This window comes from Dermacentor albipictus, chromosome 3 (genome assembly GCF_038994185.2).
Source record: "Dermacentor albipictus isolate Rhodes 1998 colony chromosome 3, USDA_Dalb.pri_finalv2, whole genome shotgun sequence".
Taxonomy (NCBI): domain Eukaryota; kingdom Metazoa; phylum Arthropoda; class Arachnida; order Ixodida; family Ixodidae; genus Dermacentor; species Dermacentor albipictus.
Window position 1 is genome coordinate 151,131,877 of NC_091823.1, and position 20,344 is coordinate 151,152,220.

A 20,344-nucleotide genomic window follows, 5' to 3' on the forward strand; every position below is an offset into this window, starting at 1 on the left:
TATATATATATATCCTGCACGGGCCGTGAAGGGCCTGCAGTATATTCAAATAATATATATATATATATATATATATATATATATATATATATATATATATATATATATATGTGTGTGTGTGTGTGTGTGTGTGTGTGTGTGTGTGTGTGTATGTGCGTGTGTGTGCGTTGTGCGTGTAAGTGTGTGTGTCTGTGTACGTGCGTGCTGGTGTGCATGTGTGTTTTCTCGAGCCTATGTAGTCTACGTTACCGAAACCTCACCAAATTCATATGATTTTTCTGGGCATTTAAACGTACCGTAAGTGCGCATCTTCTGCGCACTTCATAATAAATAGCAATCTTATAATGGGGAGGTAAACATAGTATCTACCAAACAGACAAGCCAGGGAAATCGGAAATTCTCGGGGAATTCGGATAGTCTGGCAATGCTCAAGGAAAACTGAGGGAACTTGTGCTTCAATCATGGAAGCGCAGCTGTCGTTTTCTTGAAAGGGAACGAAAGTATCCCCACTCCTGGCTCGACTAAAACTGAAGAATTGTAACAAATTCTCTTCGCTGTCCGAATTTCCCGGATCGTTCACCGCGACCGCAGGTCCGAAACGGCATTAATCAAAGACAACACCACCATTTTGATTATCTCGCCGCCTGGAACCAGCGCCCCCGCACACAGATCCGCTGGCAGCCGTAGCCACCACCGCGGCAACCCGAGGCTTAGCTACTTCGAGCACCGACTCCGCCTTTGTAGTCCTCGCGATTGGCTTTGAAGCTTAGGAAGTATGGTACGCTGCATAATGACGGTTTCCGAAAGGCAGTTTCTCCTCAGTACAGTTGTGTTACACGGTGAAGCGTAAAATAAGTATTGCGGTGAAGCTTAACAAGCGTGGGAAGGGGCAACTGTCAAGGGAGACAGTACGCATCCCATAATTATATACACGCGTGCACCCGTCGTCGCCTATCACAGTACAAGCGCCGATATGCTTACTAAGTGTACTGGCTGGCCTTCAGAGCCTTATAGGACGTGCCTGCGACGATTTGAGGCCTTAAGGGGAGTAAAAGACATGCATTCTTTTTTTTTTTCGAACTGCTCGATTTGATTTTTCTGACACTTTCATGGCCCCTTGGAAGTCTAAAAATCGAGCGTTGACTGTGCAACTGGCAATGAGGATGCTTCAAATGGTTCGTGGGGCGAACGCGCGGCAGAACGAGGACAATAACGGAAATGGCTATCGTGTGAAGGAATGTTCGGGAAAGGAACCCCGCCGCCTCTTCTTTGAAGGAACTTTAGCTCAAAAAGCAAAGTGTTAGCTCACGCGTAAATGAAGGTGACCCTCATCCAAACCAAAATAAACTCATGAAAGTGGTGAAAAACAAAACGGAGGCATTGTGCGCCGGCTGAGATTATGTGAGGATAGTTGAGGTCGACTTTCCAGTAGCTGAGAAAATCTCACTTTGGTCAAAGTTCGGGCATAATACCAATGATCTTGCTATCGCTTGATAGAAGTAGCTCATTTTCGAAAATATATGCTTCTGTATCCATATATTTTTATTTGTATTTGACAATTTTCGACTCGATCTGCAATTGCCTTTATCATTTTTCCTTTTCGAAGATATTTTTTTGCTGGGCATGTTATTATCCCCTCCCTTCATTTTTCCATCTTGGTTAAAATAAACACTACTGCTTACTATTCACACTAAATTAAGTTTTCTTCTTAATGCTTACTTGAGAGTGACAGCATCGGGCGATTTGGTGCGCCAGCCCTTTGCTTACATAAAATAAAGTTCTGTGTCACTCAGAGAAAACATGGAAAACTCAGGGAATTCGAAAATATCAACTTGGTAGACACCCTGACACGGGCGCATAGGTTTCGCGGTGTCAGGTAGTTTACTATAGGCTGCAGTTCTTTGTTCACGAAAGAGTAACGATTTGGAGCAATAAAAGGTGGGCTTCGTGTCACGTTCTGTAAGGCTGTCCCATTGTCTGTGTCGTTATAAAACCTTATAAAACATTGTCGTAACAGCTCTGACGAGCGAACGCACCGCGTTCTTTATTCTCTGTTTTCGTCGAACAGCTGGGCTAAAGCCAGCTGGGACACCTTAAATATCAAATCGCAGGCGGCTTTCTGCCGACGCCCTGCTGCCTTATAAAACGGTGCCGCTTGCAGGCACGGATCTTTCTAGTAGATAAGAATCGACAGGTATGGACCAACCCGACAGGTATTGTCCGCTCAAAAGTTGTTACCCACGTAGAATATTCATGCGGTTTCCTGTAACACTAATGGCTACGAGCGCACTCAAGCAAAGAATATTCGCTCCGTCCATGCGGTGTATAATATTTCACAACTTCACGCTTGTGCGAACAGTCTACCTGATTCTCGTATCAGTCATGATACGTGATGTTATTAGCAATTTCTTTTGTTATATTTCATGGCATTGACGTCCCGATTCACTTCATAGGCAGCATTGCTGTCTGTCGTTCTCGTACGTTCGCTCACACAGTAAGCCGCGAGTGGGCGGGGACAATAAGCCGCTTCGACTTAGGGCTGAATTGAATCTGTGAGCAATATTGTAAGATATTGATTATAACAGCAGGAAACACGGCAACAAATTGCCCACCAGCAATCAGTCTTGAAAATTAGAAACGCCTAGGCTTCTTATGTTTCTGTTGTTTCAATTCGCACAGATAATTGTGGCCTCAAAAGCGTTGGGGAAAATATAAACCCGCAGCTCTGTGAGCGAGGGAAATTTCAACCAAAAAAAGGAAATGGTAGAAGTACTTAAAAATAACCATTGACAAGCCTTCCAGTTGTTAGAAATGGCTGTCACACACCCATCTGCTGCAACCCAATACACTACCATGACGAGTATAAAAAGTCAGGCCGCGCACAAACACAGCCTATCGTACAGTAGACAGAAGGTGGCAGCACAGCTTTCCACAACAACGCACCCCGAACACAATTATGAACCAAGACTGCCCAATGCACTTCAATGCACTTTAATTGCCATGACAGTTGAGAGCGCCCCGCAAAGATGACTGCATGCGCCATCCTGGGCTATCAGTTGTGGCTTCTGGCCAATCGGCCGCAACAGCAGATTACAACGTTCAGCCGTGTCAGGTCGTGTGGCGCAGATATACGTATCTACGGGGAGAGAAACCTATCTGCTATAGACAAGCCACATCTCTACCAACAAACCTTAGTACATCATTATGTTCGCAATTTTTCTTATCGTAGAAATTCCTACTTACGTCTGCAGTTGTGACAGCTGTGTAAGTTTTGTAAATCGACATACCCTTACTACTCGCTGTCATCTGTGCTATCATTACAAACACGTCGTTTGTCGACTACAGCGCGAGTCTTTGCAGCGGCGGGCATACAAGCTTCCTTATTCTATCAGCCGCTTAAGCTTGGTGATTACACTAGGCGTAATAATTTTGTTGCGGCAAAATTTGTTGAAAGGTTTGCATTGTGCATCACGCCCCTAAGCGGCACAGGCTCATCTGTCACATTCCTCACATGTATCGTTATCTTTCCCTTGTGACCCCAGTAAGTGGTTTTATCCCTTACATAACATAAAGAAACAAATATCCAACATCATATAGTGCTCGCTCTAATCGAAAACGAACAAAATAGTAGTGGCTATTCGAGTCGTATTCTAAATGCCTAATATTCTTAAACTCCCAATATCCGCCTTTCGCCTCAGTGAGCTGAGGAAGTTTTGATAAGGGTTCGATTATGAAAGCCCGCGTTTACGTGAACGTCTTATTCATCGTAATAGGGAAAGTGCCCTGCAGATTAAACAATAAAGAGAAAACGTACACGTAAAAGTTATTGTCAGAATTATTTTTGACAGATTCGCCTGCCTCACTATTTTCCTTAATAGGTATTTTTTATTTCCAGGCGGAACGACGAGCACTACTACTACTGTGAAGAGTACCACGATGAGGACCACTACTACGATGGCGATCGCTACTACGATGAGGAACATTGCCAAGCCGACGACGACAACACCAACGATTACGACGACCACTACCACGACGACAACTACTACGACGACTACTACGACGACCACAACCACGACGACCACTACCACGACAACTACTACTACGACAACTACGACCACCACCACCACGACTACTACGACAACGACAACGACCCGACCACGACCACGACCACGACCACGACCACGACCAACGACAACGACAACCATTACCACGACGACAACTACTACGACTACTACGACGACCACTACCACGACAACTACTACTACGACAACTACGACCACCACCACCACGACGACTACTACGACAACGACAACCACTACCACGACGACAACTACTACGACTACTACGACGACTACTACCACGACAACTACTACGACGACTACTACGACGACCACTACCACGACAACTACTACTACGACAACTACGACCACCACCACGACGACTACTACGACAACGACAACGAAGCGACCACGACCACAACCAACGACAACGATCACGCCGACGACCCCGTCTCCTAAGAAGACACCGAAGGCCTATCGAACACCGGTTATCTGCATTCCAAAACCACCCATTCCATGTAAGTCACGCTGCCTACGGATGCGTATACGGTAGTAAGCAACGCCATTTTTCCTTACTACCGTTTTTAGCTATCGTCGCGGCAGTTAACAATTTGAAACATCTTTTGAGTAGATAACAGTTGTAATGTTTATATGTATGTGCAACAGCATACGTTGCAATCGCAGCACCACTGAACCAGGAGCGAACACATAGAAGTGCCTCTTTATATGTTCACAGATAGGCCGATGACGTTTTACAATATCCAAAATCCGTTCGCAATTCTAACGGAATTGTGCTCTTGAGCAGCAGTTCGCCTCGTACGCCAAGGCCGTATTCCAATGTATACAGAACGGCGTCGGTGCCGCTTGGATACTCCGGCTCCAGCTTTGGGCTCTTACCAGATGTGCATCTACTTTAAATCGCAAGGTCGACTACTAGAACCAATTTTATCTGAAGCCGCGCAGATTGTTGAACCGATATGTGCTTCGTTTACGGCGGTGTGTAGTAATGTGACGTGCCCTTTAACGTGTCTTATTATGAGGCTGGCAAATTTATGCAAACGTTGGCGCTGATCACTGTGGTGATGTTGACTGATGAGCTTTGACTTCTTTCGCACCACTTGGGCTAATGACAGCCAGCGTATTAGAAGCTTCGGACTCCGAGTTCGCCAACCCAGGATTTATTACGTGTCTCCAAAACTAACGTATACGCGCCTTTGTGCAATTTGCCTCTGGCAGAATCCCGCCACTTGAACCTGCAAAATAAACTCTCGACCTGGTGCAAAGCATCATCGTGTTTTATCAGCTGAGGACAAGCCAAGCAAAAGCGTTGAGCGTTGATACAACGGCAAAATGTGTTGTGTAGCTAAATTTGCACGTGTGGCTGTTACGTAGTCATTTCTGTCATAATTTGGCAGTGTCGGTAGCCACGGCCTTATTCTACATTTATTTTTAGGGCTGCATTTGTAGCTCTCTGTGCCCTCTACAGGGATCCTGTCCGAAGGGCTCCTATTGTTGGTAGGCGGCCGACGACGTCCTCGACCATAGCCTTAGACGGAACCAGCTACCGAGGCAGCTGATGAGCCTATCTAACCTGCTGCCGCGTGCTACGCATTCACATACCATATAGCAGTGAACGCACGAATGCTGGGTCCCTTGTCTTGAGCCGCACGACCAATATATTATGCAGTTTTAACAGTGAAGCTGTATACCTTTACACTTCTCCCTGCCCCCCCCCCCCTCCAATGCATTTGGAATTTGTTGTGGCCGCGGGCAAAAACTCAACCAATCAGCGAAAAGCCAGCGCCGCGGACGCAGTTGGATTCCTTCAGCACCACAAGATGGCACATGTTTTCACGCATCGGTGGCGGCAGCGGCCGTGCGAGGGTGAAAGGAAGTATTGATGAGCCATTTCACTCTCAATGGGGACGACCAGCGAAGCTGTGGCACATCACACAAGGTTAGACAAGAGTACATGTATTTATTTTTATAATTTAGTAATAGCAGTGACGATAGCTTTATTATTGTTGTGATATACGCTGATTGGTTCGGTTACAACCTGAGTCAGAATAGTTACCAAAAGTAAATATATACACCACAGGCGTTGAGTAGTTTAGCAATTTCAACTAGTTTGACACATCAAACCAAACTCTTCTGTCACAAAATGAGTGAACCATTTCTTGTCTGGTTTTCAAATATCCAAATTTTAGTATCCAGCGATGATCGCAGAGGTAGTGTTATCACAGCTAATCCATGAAAAGTTCGTGGTTGTAAACGTGCCTGTGCCTGAAGTCATAGACACAGTGAATATCACTGTGCATCAGAATGTGTTGTACTACAAAGAAACACCATAAGGCTTTGGACACTACTTCGCAAGCGCGATCTGTGCCAGAAGTTTCTGGCTGGTTACACCGGGCCTTTCGTCATCACCAATCGCCTAACTGAAGTGACCTATTCGACTGCTCGTCTCGTTTAATGGCTACCGGTGTAAGAAGACGCAGCTTGTTCTCGTCACCCGCCTAAAACGCTGTCATCCACGTGACTCCGAGTGGACGTTACAGTTATTTGCCCAGCGGGCTTCGTCTGTGAAGGGCCGAGTGTTAGGCTAAAGCTACCGAAAGAACAGGGGAAGAGGAGAACAAAGTGTGCTTGTCTTTGCAGCGGCTCAATGTGGGCTCGTAAAAATATATTTCACTTATCGTTTCTTCATTAGGGTTTTTCCAGATCCACCTTCTCTTTCCGCGCTTGCTGAAGAAGGCATTCGTTATTTGGAGTGTATTCCTTTCCGCAAATTCTATCATCAGTTTTCGTAGAAACGATGCCATAATTGCTATTACCTTCTTCCACAGCTTGCTCCTGCCCGACTTTATCATTGAAGTCGCCCACGACTACAGTATACTATGTTTGCACCTTTCTCATTGCCAAATCAACATCTTCATAAAACCTTTATTATTTTATTAACATGACACGAGATGCGCATAGGCCTTGATTATCCTTAGTCTATATTTTTTATTTAGTTTTATTGCGATGACTGCTACCCTTTACTTAATCCCGCAGAATTCATCAATCTTACCCGCTGTTATCTTGTGCGTTTGAAATCGTGCCCCGTGTTGCCCCTTTTCTGGAAGGCATCTGTAGCAGAGGACGTGGCTGTCAGTCAGTCCAGTTAAATCGTAACCAGTTCTTGTAAGCTCACTAAGGCCTGTAATATCACAAACAATGCATAATAATACCTCAAAAAAGTCAGCTAACATAGCTTCGCTCCAGAGAGTTCGTGAATTAAGCGTTGCCAGGTTCAGTTTCCAGTGGCGGCCTAGGGATTCTTGGCACTAGGGATTCTAAGCAGACACTGCCACGTCGCAGGCCTGAATGCCGGCTTGGCCAGGCCAAGGCGGCATTCATTAGAGACATTAGAGCCATTAGAGACTGAATGGTGCCGTCGAGGAGAGGTAGAATAGCGAGTTTGTAATCTGAAGCTAAGAAGTTTGAAGCGTCATCCAGTCCTGACACCTGACACTGCCAAAATATCTGCCGAGTGCCAGTAGGGCTATACTAGTTCTGGTGAAACAAAATTAGGAAAGGCCACTAAGCTTCAACAAGCACACGCACTCTCTCTAGAAAAGGAATTAGCCTCCCTAGTGCAGTATTTCGTCACTACAACTCTTATGACTCTTGCAATCACCAAATATCTTATGCTCACTAAAAATCTTATATCTGAAAATTTTAACTGTATTTTACGCTCTTAGACAGCAAAATTTAGACACGTCGTGCATTTGCGGTGTCTGTGCGCATTCAGCGTTTCTTGAGGCAGAAAACATCGATAAATTGCTAAACATTCCGCACACTTTTTTTTAAAGATAGCAGTCGCCTTCTATTCGTCTTCGTTTCTTGCTCTGGAGGCAATGCGAAGTAGTTAATCATTTTGAATGTAACTCGCACTCAGCTAGTTAAGGATACTTGCTTTGTTACCTGGCTTCAGATTCTGGCCTATTATCCAAAACTGTTTGGTTGCTTGTAACTTCCCATTATGGTTACGGGAATAAAGTTAGATATGGTTCGGCACGGCCTTTGCCTTCTGGGTACAAATGAGTCATTTTAACCTTAGCGTCATTAACATGAACAGCGGACACGGCAGCATCTTTAATACTAGCTATATGAATCTGGCACACAGCCTCTTGCCCCACAACAGTTCAGGCTCTCCTAATGTGCAATTTCTTCTGCTCCTATTGCGCTCCAACCCAACCTTGCCATAGAAAAGTTGCCAAGGAGGTTTACCTTATCAGTAATTTCTTCACCAAATAGCGAACAATATTTCGGAATATTGGCTTATGTTAAGTTGTTATCGCTTCTAGTAATGAACTGTAGACAATATCAGTGAACTCTTAGCCTATTTGGACTAGCTCCCTTTCAGTTCAGGAGCAATAAATTAAATTTATGAGCTTCCACTGGAAATTTGACCGAGTAAGGATTATGCGTTGCTTAGCACTTGCACAATAGCAAGCTTAACTCGAGGAACTATGGAATAGTTACCTGTACATTTCTGTATTCCATAGAGAAAAAAATTCAGCATAGCCAAGCTAGCAAAACACCTCGATACCAGTTTTTGTGTGTGTGTAGCCTGGGAGACACTAAAAAAGGCAACGCTGCAGAAAACGAGGACGATTTCTCATGCATCACATATGTGATGTTCTTCTGGACTGTGTCTCTTGTAAGATATTCTTCCTGTCGCAGTAAACAGTTAGTGTCAGAGGAGCCACCAAAACCTGCTGATTTATTTTCTGGCTGCAGTAGCAGACGTTTTAATAAGCCAATTTCTCTGTGTCATCAGAAAGAAACGCCTTCAGTTGTAAAATTATAGCCTTTAACGCAGGAGGGAACTCATACTGATATGCAGTTACGGGCAAAGCCCCCGATTGCGGGATCGCTCGATTAAAGCGCCATCTCAATAAAGGAGCAACCTCTTTGAATTTGCAACAGTGCCTGTCTCACCACCTGTTTGATTCTATTTCAGTTTGAGGATATTTCAATGCCTGACATATTTCATTGAGGAGCTAGGTTTATTAGTTGCTATTCAGTGCTAGACCTATAATAATATGCACAATGTGCCATGATGTTAAGACAGAGCTAAACGAGCATTTCTTAAACACAACTGCGAAATTTTTGTTAGATCTAGCTTCAAAATAGAAATGAAATACCGTTATAAGGACCTGTGCCTACGGGGTTGGCTACTTATTTCCTTTATGCATTTTACTTACTTTATTCAAACACTTTATCTTACATCCCGGTAACTTTCCAGAGGTGCGTTAGACACAGATGATAGTTGCTAGAGAAGATGTGTCCATTCTATGTGGCCTACTTTCGCTACTTTCTTCTAAGATATAGTTGGATCTTTGAGGTCTCAGTAATTCCTACTTTAGTCATTTCAACAAGGACGCGATACCTCGTGTGGACCTATTGTTAATTGTATCGCAGTGTGTGGTTAGCTTTCTGAATTCTGTTCTCCATATCCAGTGATCAAAGAGGAGGGGAAGTTATGTTGAAATCAACGTAACAAATATTCATAAATGTTTAAAGAGTAGAATTGTGTCACTAGTAAAAATCAGTAGAAGTTTTTTTATAACAGATGGATGTAAGAGTTTGTTGCCGTATCGTTCAGCTCAATCAATAAGAATGTACGAAATAGCCGTGTAAAACGAAGAGAAGAATTATATGCATAGGATGAGAAATTTAGGCAACATCACCAAGACTCGCGAACAGAATATATTTTTCCTTAACGCACTTTCGGACTCAAACTCACCAAAATTCTTCTGAGGCGGTTAAGCTGATACTCACGACGACCAAACTATACGGGGCTCGCTCGCACTCAAACTCACAAGAATCACGATAACATACAAAGCTCGGTGCTCACCCGTGCTTTCAGAAATGAATCTTAACTTGAAGCGCATGCTTCACGTAATTGTACATGCAACAACAAGTTCTCATAGCTAAATAAACATGTTTTTGTGTAATAATAAAGCTAAAACAGCTTTTTACGTGCAGTTTTAGTAGAAAATGAATCATTGTGACACCGGAAGAGTGCGTTGCTCACTGTCCGAGAACAATTCCAATCCGAAGTCACAATATATCAGCATTCTTACCTATACCACAGCGCAGCAGCGCCAGATTTCCCTCTAGGTAATATAGTGATAAACTCTATGCCTCGTCTAGCCTACACAAGCGAAATTCCTTCCCCGCGTTCTCCCACACTGGTCCTCGAGCACGCGAGACGCGTACGTCACAGGCACCGCCTTTATTTTTTTTTGTGCTCCCGGATTCTTTTACGGAGCTACACACTTCCACCCACAGCGTCGCGCGCGAGCTGTTGCCTCGTTCGCGCAGCGCACGATTTTGTTCGCTGTGCTGAAGGAAACGTGACCAGCGGTATAATTCAGTGCTACACGAATAGCGAGGTGGAACAAGCGGATCGCAGAGCGTGATCATGCGCTGGAACCGGGTAGAAAATAACGTAGTTTCGGTACTTGCGCACGTGACCGCACGACGGTGAGAACACGCAGACGAAGCGGAACTACATCTATCTTGCTTCGGTGTGAAGTAAAGCACAAAACACGCAGACATTCCGTTTGTGCGTTTAATTATTTTTCTAAACTTCAATTCGTCAATTCAAGCAACAGATCCCCACAGATAACGTATGTCATGAATAATTCTCCAAGTGACGTGTCACCACGAGCAACGTCACACTGCGGACACGATTACGTAGGCGCAGGGGATTTCAGATCTTTCCGCGGTGCGTAGCGATGTAGTACCTTGGAGACGCGATTGTTATCGCACATTGTATGCTCTGCTTTTGCCAGCTCAAAATGGCCAGATCAGGGGAGGGGCCCTTTATGAAGCGCATTTCCGTAAACGGAGTAAGCCTAAGCATTAAAGGGTGCCCGAAATGAATGTTGTTATTTCACCAGAATGAAACTTAGGCAGTATTAAACTCACAGCATTATGCCCACTGGGCTCACTTATATTCAGCGAACCATGTAAACGCTCAAATTTAAGGAATGTGTGCCTCGGATGGTATTCCAACATATATATGTCCACATTGGCGCGCCATGTTTCTGTCCCTCCATGCTCACGTATAGACGGGAAAAGCTAGGACTACAGCTCACACGGACACGGACCGGTGTGGGCTGCAGTGCACTTCTGAGTGCACACACACACACACACACACAAACACACACACACACACACACACACACACACACGCACACACGCACGCACGCACGCACACACACACGAAAAGCTCTGTTGCTGTCAAGCATGCAGAGCTAGGAGGAAGATGGCTGATTAAATCACCAGAGGCTAAGATTCACTGCCCCAACTTACGACCATGGTGCAGGTGGCCGACACAGGTGACGCACCTGGACGTGTCCTAGAGACTGCGTGGCCATTAAGCGTTCGCAAAGCGATCCTGATATCAGCATAAATTTCATATCGAACAATTCAGAAAGTACTGAATGAACCTGGAAGTACTTCCAGGTTCATGGGCACTTTTGACAGTTGCAGTATTTCCAAAAGGGGGACCTTAGACACGAGGCACGTTCATGTGTTTGAGCGTAACAAACATCCTGAACAGTTACTTTCTGTTTTCGTTTCAATATATTATGATGGAACATAAACACTCACAGGACAGCAACCTGTTGAATATTTCGAGAGTAGCACGGTTTCTGCCTATCAGCATTTTTCGTGCAAGCAATTAGGGATGGTGAGGGCCACGTAGCAACCATCTATGATAAATACGTGTACAAAGGTCACCAAACAAATATTACTATAGAAACTAGATATGAACTAAGGCAACCGATCGGGCTATAAGTGCTTATTATATTAGAGATATGTTAGTCCATTGATGTTAAAGTTGGAAATGACATCTAACTATTTTCGAGTAGCAGATACCCTAAGCATATGTGGCCTATATATATATGCTTGGACTTTCGCGATGTAAATTTTGGCAGGTGCCGGTAGTTTCGAGCGAAGAGAAAGAGAGAAATGTCATCTTTTTTGGATAATTGAAACTTTCAACGTGAATTCTTGTGAAACTGTGATGAAAACATTATATGTATCTTTTGCCAGATCGAAGGTATTGCTTCCAGTGTGCCTAGAAACAGAGGAGTGCAGGGGCGCCACAAAGTAAAACTGTGGGGCTATAACGTAAAAGTATTCCAAACTTTTCGAATACAATTCTGCAATAGGCCCTCCGCGATTGGGCAAAAACATTTTTGGACCACCCCCACTTCACCTGTCTGTCACGCGAAGTCACGAAAACCGCGATTGCTAGCCGTCTGATATGACCTGTACACACTGATTATGTATGATTTCACCGAAAAAAGAAAAAAAATAGTTATGATAGTTATTTCCGATTCGGCGCCTTTTCACTATTAGCCCCCCGGCAATTGGTGAAAAATTTTCGGGCTGTACCCACCTCACCTGCCTGTCACGTAACGTCACAAAACAGCGAGAGCTCACCGCGTCAAAGTGACGCGTACGCATTTAAGATGCAATAAAATGCTGAACAAAACTGAATTTTCTTCGGAATAGCCTCAGGCTGCACCCTTCCGAAATGAATAAAAGATGGCTGCCGCCAATCGCTAAGGCGCTGGCTACTCGCCCCTGCTGGAGAGCAGGGGTTCATTTGCGTGTAATAAAATGTCTGGCAAGGCCGTGTAGCGTTCTCGAGCACTTTCGGCACGTTTACGACCTCATTCTGCCAACTCTGCATTGCTGAGGATCTGTTCCAGCGTCATTCTTAAGCTTCCGTTGCGTGCAGCCGCGATTTTTCACCAGCCACCGCAAGCTAAGTAAGGAAAAGCGGACCAATGGCTGACGCCGGCACCACCTTCTTCATCCAGTTATCGACGTTCAGTGCAGTGGCTCAGCCCCATCGAATGCCTCTCCAGATTAGCATGCTCATCGCCTCCTGTCAGCCAATTAGATAAGAGAAGCCGCTCAGTGTAGGCAATGTTATTTGTTTTTCAAGCCAACAAAAGTGACCTCCTATGAACGAGGAGAGCGTTTGACTGGTCTGTTCAGACAACTCTGCGGGTGACCACACGGTGCTTTCGTCGCCGGTTACGCGAACTTGGCGTCAGGAGGTTAGAATAAAAACATATTGAAATAGTTTTATGTTGCAGCCACAGGACTTCCTTTTATGCTAAATACTGCATCGACGTTGTTCATTTAAGTCGTATGCACAGAAGTATGCCGCGATAATATGTGCCAGGGGAGATATCGGACAAGAGAATGTGTGGTTTAAAACCATCGGGCACTCTTTTTTTTTTGCGTGGGAGAGAATATAAAGTGACATTTCCTTGCGCACATCTGTGGGTCCCCTTTACTCTTTCTTTTATTTACTTATTTATTTAACATACCCTCAGGGAAATCACGACGTCATGCAGGGGAGTGGTTGTAAGCAAAATCTGTAAATTCATCAAGCTTGAGCTAAAAAATCAAAACCATATATTGACCTTTTGCACGGAGTAGTGTGTTCCGTGAAATGGCGCGTTCGGTGGAATGCCACTGTTGCCTCAACGACCACGCACGAATACGAAACCATTAGCACTCACACGTTGATAATGTGAGTTCAGCTGTCGGAAATTCAACTGAGTGTTCGCTAATGCACTTTACTCCAATCATGCCGGACTGAATTGTGTGCATTGAAGATGGGTGCAGGAGTTCGTCGCAGAAATCGTAACTGATTTATTAAGGAATTGAATTATTCTGTGTAGCGAAGTTGGCGCAACTGTCCGTACGTGTGACCGGCACTTCGAGATGTAAGGCGTTCCTCGATGATACAGAAATTTGCTCATCCACGATCCTTGCATCGCGATCCTTCAAAGAATGTGCTTCAGCCCAGGAACGTTGGCAAGAGTGGGTACCGCTCGTTATAGGGAGTAGTACCGCTTCCTCTCATAGTATGTTTTGAGCACAGTATCTACGCACATCTTTCCCAATTGGCTCGCAATTTTACGCCCACTCTATCGTAAACGTGTCAATGAGTGAATGGGCACCCACGTAAATCCTCGTGAGACACAGCGTACAATATATTGCACACGCGGTCTTAGCATTCAAGGCCTTGCCGGAACTGCAGCTGCTGCCAACTTCTCCTGCTCAAGGGAATGCACAGACATGTGCTGCCATCTGGCCAAGAATGAGAGAAGTCAATTGCGCGGAGGGCTCGGTGGACGCGTTTGAAAATGGCGTCCATCCCGACGAAGTCGTCGTATTCCCCGCGGCCAAGTAAGCTGCCCCTATTTACTTACGACTATGCTAAATGTTATGAATCTAGCCATGAATGGAATCAGGAATGTACAAGGATAATTTTGAGCATGGTTTCTCTTGAGGCAAGAGCGCATTGTGTCCGTGGCAATGGTGAATTCCATTGTGTGCATTGCCTTGCATACTAACCGTAGGAACTTTCCTGCGGGGCTCGACGTTAAGTTGATGTCCAATCTTACTCAGATAAGTAATATATATATATATATATATATATAAATATATATATATATATATATATATATATATATATATATATATATATATATATATATATATATATATATATACACATTGGTGTGTGTGTGTGTGTGTGTCGTGTGTACGTGCTTACGCGCGTGCTGGTGTGCGTGAGTGTTTTCCTCGAGCCTATGTAGTCTACGTAACCGAAACCTTACCAAATTCATATGATTTATCTGGGCATTCAAATGTACCGTAAGTGCGCATCTTCTGCGCATTTCCTAATAAATAGCAATCTTAAAATGGGGAGGAAAACATAGTATATACCAAACAGACGAGCCAGGGAAACCGGGAATTCTCGGGGAATTTGGATAGTCTGGCAATGCTCAAGGAAAAATGAGGGAATTTGTGCTTCAATCACGGAAACGTAGCTGCCATTTTCTTGAAAGGGAATGAAAGTATCCCCACTCCTGGCTCGACTAAAAGAGAAGAATCGTAACGAATTCTCTTGGCTGTCCGAATTTCCGGATTGTTCACCGCGACCGCAGGTCCGAAACGGCATTCATCAAAGACAACACCGCCATTCTGATTATCTCGCCGCCTCGAACCAGCGCCCCCGCACGCAGATCCGCTGGCAGCCGTAGCCACCACCGCGGCAACCCGAGGCTTAGCTGCTTCGAGCACCGACTCCGACTTTGTAGTCCTCGCGATTGGCTTTGAAGCTTAGGAAGTATGGTACGCTGCATAATGCCGGTTTCCGAAAGGCAGCTTCTCCTCAGCACAGTTATGTTACGCGGGGAAGCTTAAATTAAGTAGTGCGGTGAAGCTTAACAACCGTGGAAAGGGGCAACTGTCCCGGGAGACAGTACGCATACCATAATTATATACACGCGCGCACCGCCGTCGCCTATCACAGTACAAGCACCGGTATGCTTACTAAGTGTACTGGCTGGCCTTCAGAGCCTTTTAGGACGTGCCTGCGACGATTTGAGTCCGTAAGGGGAGTAAAAGACATGCATTCTTTTTTTTTTCGAACTGCTCGATTTGATTTTTCTGACATTTTCGTGGCCCCTTGGAAGTCTAAAAATCGAGCGTTGACTGTACAACTGACAATGAGAATGCTTCAAATGGTTCGTGGGGCGAACGCGCGGCAGAACGAGGACAATAACAGAAATGGCTATCGTATGAAGGAATGTTCGGGAAAGAAACCCTGCCGCCTCTTCTTTGAAGGAACTTGAGCTCAAAAAGCAAAGTGTTAGCTCACGCATAAATGAAGGTGACCCTCATCCAAACCAAAAATTGGAGGACGCTTAAGCTTCGCCTTCAAGAGTGGGACGCGACAGCATTCCTGTCGACCCGCCAAGGGGTATAAGACAATGCGCTACGGCACAGCGATCGCTTACGATGCGCCCCGCATCGGACTTAGCGCCCACCTATCACGCGGTGAGCGTCGAGCAACGCAGGGTTCGGCGCGGCAACGAAACGTGCGCCTGAGCGAACGGAACGAACCAAAGAACTCGGTGTCTCGGAGGGGAAACGATCTACGCCAGCCAAACGTCGTGATCGGCACGGGCAAAGAGATAGATAGTAATCTAAACCGGGAGCACGGCGAAGCGTCGTCAGGGGAGAGGGAGTCCCGCGACGCGCCTGGCAGCGGTCCCAATGCGCGCGCGGCGCGCCTCCTGTCGGGGCAGCGCCGTACATTGAGAGGAGGGGGTCTTCTGTGTTTGCCGCAAGATGGCTCTGCGTGTGCGGAAAGCGCAGAAGAAATGCAGCGGAAACGCACTTCGCAACTCGTGTAATTGTGACTTCTGTACGTTACATGTTCATAATTACCGATATACACCGCAGTATAACTTTCCACGGCTCGTTTCGAAGGCAACACCGCATTCACTAGAGGCGCGTTTGCACCGCTTTGAAGCATCGAACTCGTGGCTGAGTGGTAGCGTCTCCGTCTCACACTCCGGAGACCCTGGTTCGATTCCCACCGGGCCAATCTTGGAAGTTGCTTTTTATTTATGGAGTGCCTGCCGTGATTTATCGCTCACGGTCAACGCCGCAAAACGCTGACGCCGACACCCGACGCCGACACCGACACCGACGGCGACGACACCGGCTTTTCTGCGACACGAGCTCCTTAACGCTATCGCGTTAAAATAAACTCATGAAGGCGGTGAAACACAAAACGGAGGCATTGTGCGCCGGCTGAGATTATGTGAGGATAGTTGAGGTCGACTTTCCAGCAGCTGAGAAAATCTCACTTCGGTCAAAGTTCGGGCATAATACCAATGATCTTGCTATCGCTTGAGAGAAGTAACTCATTTTCGAAAATATATGCTTCTGTATGCATATATTTTTACTTGTATTTGACAATTTTCGACTCGATCTGCAATAGCCTTTATCATTTTTCTTTTTCGAAGATATTTTTTGCTGGGCATGTTATTATCCCCTCCCTTCAGTTTTCTATCTTGGTTAAAATAAACACTACTGCTTTCTATTCACACTAAATTAGGTTTTTTCTTAATGCTTACTTGAGAGTGACAGCATCGGGCGATTTGGTGTCCCAGCCCTGTGTTTACAGAAAATAAAGTCCTTTGTCACTCAGGGAAAACGTGGAAAACTCAGGGAATTCGAAAATATCAACTTGGTAGACACCCTGACATGGGCGCATAGGTTTCGCGATGTCAGGTGGTTTACTATAGGCTGCAGTTCTTTGTTCACGAAAGAACGTTAACAATTTGGAGAAATAATAGGTAGGCTTCGTGTCACGTTCTGCAAGGGTGTCCCATTGTCTGTCTCGTTATAAAACCTTATAAAACATTATCGTAACAGCTCTGACGAGCGAACGTACCACGTTCTTTAATCTCTTTTTTCGTCGAACAGCTGGGCTAAAGCTAGCTGGGACACCTTACATATCAAATCGCAGGCCGCTTTATGCCGACGCTCTGATGCCCCATAAAATGGTGCCGCTTGCCGGCACGGGACTTTGTAGTCGATAAGAATCGATAGGTATGGACAAAGCCGACAGGTGTTGTCGGCTTAAAAGTTGTTGCCCACATTGAATATTCATGCGGTTTCTTGTAACAATAATGGCTATGAGCGCACTCAAGCAAAGAATATTCGCTCCGTCCATGCGGTGTATATTATTTCACAGCCTCACGCGTGTGCGAACAGTCTACCTGATTCTCGTATCAGTCGTGATACGTGATGTTATTCGCAATTTCTTTTGTTATATTTCATGGCATTGACGTCCCGATTCGCTTCATAGACAGGATTGCTGTCCGTCGTTCTCGTACGTTCGCTCGCAGAGTATGCCGCGAGTGGGCGGAGACAATAAGCCGCTTCGACTTAGGGCTGAATTGATTCTGTGAGCAATATTGTAAGATATTGATTATAACAGCAGGGAACACGGCAACGAATTGCCCACCAGCAATCAGTTTTAAAAATGAGAAACGCCTAGGCTTCTTATGTTTCTGTTGTTTCAATTCGCACAGAGAATTATAGCCTCAAAAGCGTTGGGAAAAATATAAACCCGCAGCTCTGTGAGCGAGGGAAATTTCAACCAAAAAAGGAAATGGTAGAAGTGCTTAAAAATCACCATTGACAAGCCTGCCAGTTGTTAGAAATGGCTGTCACACACCCATCTGCTGCAACCCAATACACTACCATGACGAGTATGAAAAGTCAGGCCGCGCACAAACACAGCCTATCATACAGTAGACAGGAGGTGGCAGCACAGCTTTCCACAACAACGCACCCCGAATACAATTATGAACCAAGACTGTCCAATGCACTTCAATGCACTTTGTCATGACAGTTCAGAGCGCCCCGCGAAGATGACTGCATGCGCCACCCTGGGCTATCAGTTGTGGCTTCTGGCCAATCGGCCGTAACAGCAAATTACAACGTTCAGCCGTGTCAGGTCGTGTGGCGCAGATATACATATCTACGGGGAGATAAACCTATCTGCTATAGACAAGCCACATCTCTACAAAGAAACCTTAGGACATCATTATGTTCGCAATGCTTCTCATCGTAGAAATTCCTTCTTATGTCAGCAGTTGTGACAACTGTGTAAGTTTTATAAATCGACGTACCCTTACTACTGTCTGTCACCTGTGCTATCATTACAGACACGTCGTTTGTCGACTGCAGCGCGAGTGCTTGCAGCGGCGGGCATACAAGCTTCGTTATCCTATCAGTCGTTTAAGCTTGGTGATTACACTAAGCGTAATAATTTTATTGCGGCAAAATTTGTTGAAAGGTTTGCATTGTGCATCACGCCCCTACGCGGCACACGCTCATCTGTAACATTCCTCACATGTATCGTTATCTTTCCCTTGTGACCCCAGTAAGTGGTTTTATCCCTTACATAACATAAAGAAACAAATATCCAACATCATATAGTGCTCGCTCTAATCGAAAACGAACAAAATAGTAGTGGCTATTCGAGTCGTATTCTAAATGCCTAATATTCTTAAACTCCCAATATCCGCCTTTCGCCTCAGTGAGCTGAGGAAGTTTTGATAAGGGTTCGATTATGAAAGCCCGCGTTTACGTGAACGTCTTATTCATCGTAATAGGGAAAGTGCCCTGCAGATTAAACAATAAAGAGAAAGCGTAGTTGTAAAAGTTATTGTCAGAATTATTTTTGACAGATTCGCCTGCCTCACTATTTTCCTTAATAGGATAATAATAATATAATATTTGTATTTCCAGGCGCAACGACCATGACTACGAGCACGACTACTACTGTGAAAAGTACCACGACGACGACCGCTACTACGATGAGGAACATTGCCAAGCCGACGACCACTACCCCGACAACTACTACGACGACTACTACGACGACTACTACCACGACGACTACTACTACGACAACTACGACCACCACCACGACGACTTCAACGACAACGACCCGACCACGACGACGACCACCGACAAAGACCCCGACGACCACTACCACGACAACTACTACTACGACAACTACGACCACCACCACGACGACTACTACGACAACGACAACGAAGCGACCACGACCACAACCAACGACAACGATCACGGCGACGACCCCGTCTCCTAAGAAGACACCGAAGGCCTATCGAACACCGGTCATCTGCATTCCAAAACCACCCATTCCATGTAAGTCACGCTGCCTACGGATGCGTATACGGTAGTAAGCAACGCCATTTTTCCTTACTACCGTTTTTAGCTATCGTCGCGGCAGTTAACAATTTGAAACATCTTTTGAGTAGATAGCAGTTGTAATGTTTAAATGTATGTGCAACTGCATACGTTGCAACCGCAGCACCACTGAACCAGGAGCGAACACATGGAAGTGGTGCTTTATATGAGCTTAGTGAACACTGTCTTGTTTCCTGTTTCTATAGAACTTGACAATATATATGGCCCCGACTTCAGAAGGCAAGAGAGAAGCGTACGGCACAACAAAGTTGATCTGCCTTAAAAAACAAACACACAGAGAGACAAACATTTTCCAGTGATGTTGACCAAGACACGCTCTCTATTAATCTTGCCGAATGCCGGAGAAGAAACACTTTATAATGAATGAGCACGCAAGCGTGCCTGCTGAGAGTAAAGGCCTAATGACGCAGCAGAAGCAGCGCATATTTGCAGCAGAACTGAAGGCGGTTATCTTTTGTTCGCACTCTCTCAATTAAATGAACAATCGCAGGATGGTAATTTCTCCACCTTCTTTATGTAACAATAGGGCACCTTGTACCGTTTTCCTAGTTTGGAAATACTGGCGCATACAGCTAAATTTCTGTCCG

The 20,344-nt window shown here is 45.3% G+C and overlaps 1 protein-coding gene across 1 annotated transcript in view; it reads left to right on the plus strand.

Annotated features, from left to right (window-relative positions):
• Positions 1-20,344, plus strand: part of LOC139057626 (putative uncharacterized protein DDB_G0282499) — a 139,773-nt gene that overhangs the window by 83,787 nt on the left and 35,642 nt on the right. Inside the window, exon 9 of the mRNA XM_070536178.1 lies at positions 3,896-4,576. Within this exon, the coding sequence (XP_070392279.1) occupies positions 3,896-4,517 (622 nt within the window). The 3' untranslated portion in view covers positions 4,518-4,576. The remainder of the gene's footprint in view (positions 1-3,895; positions 4,577-20,344) is intronic.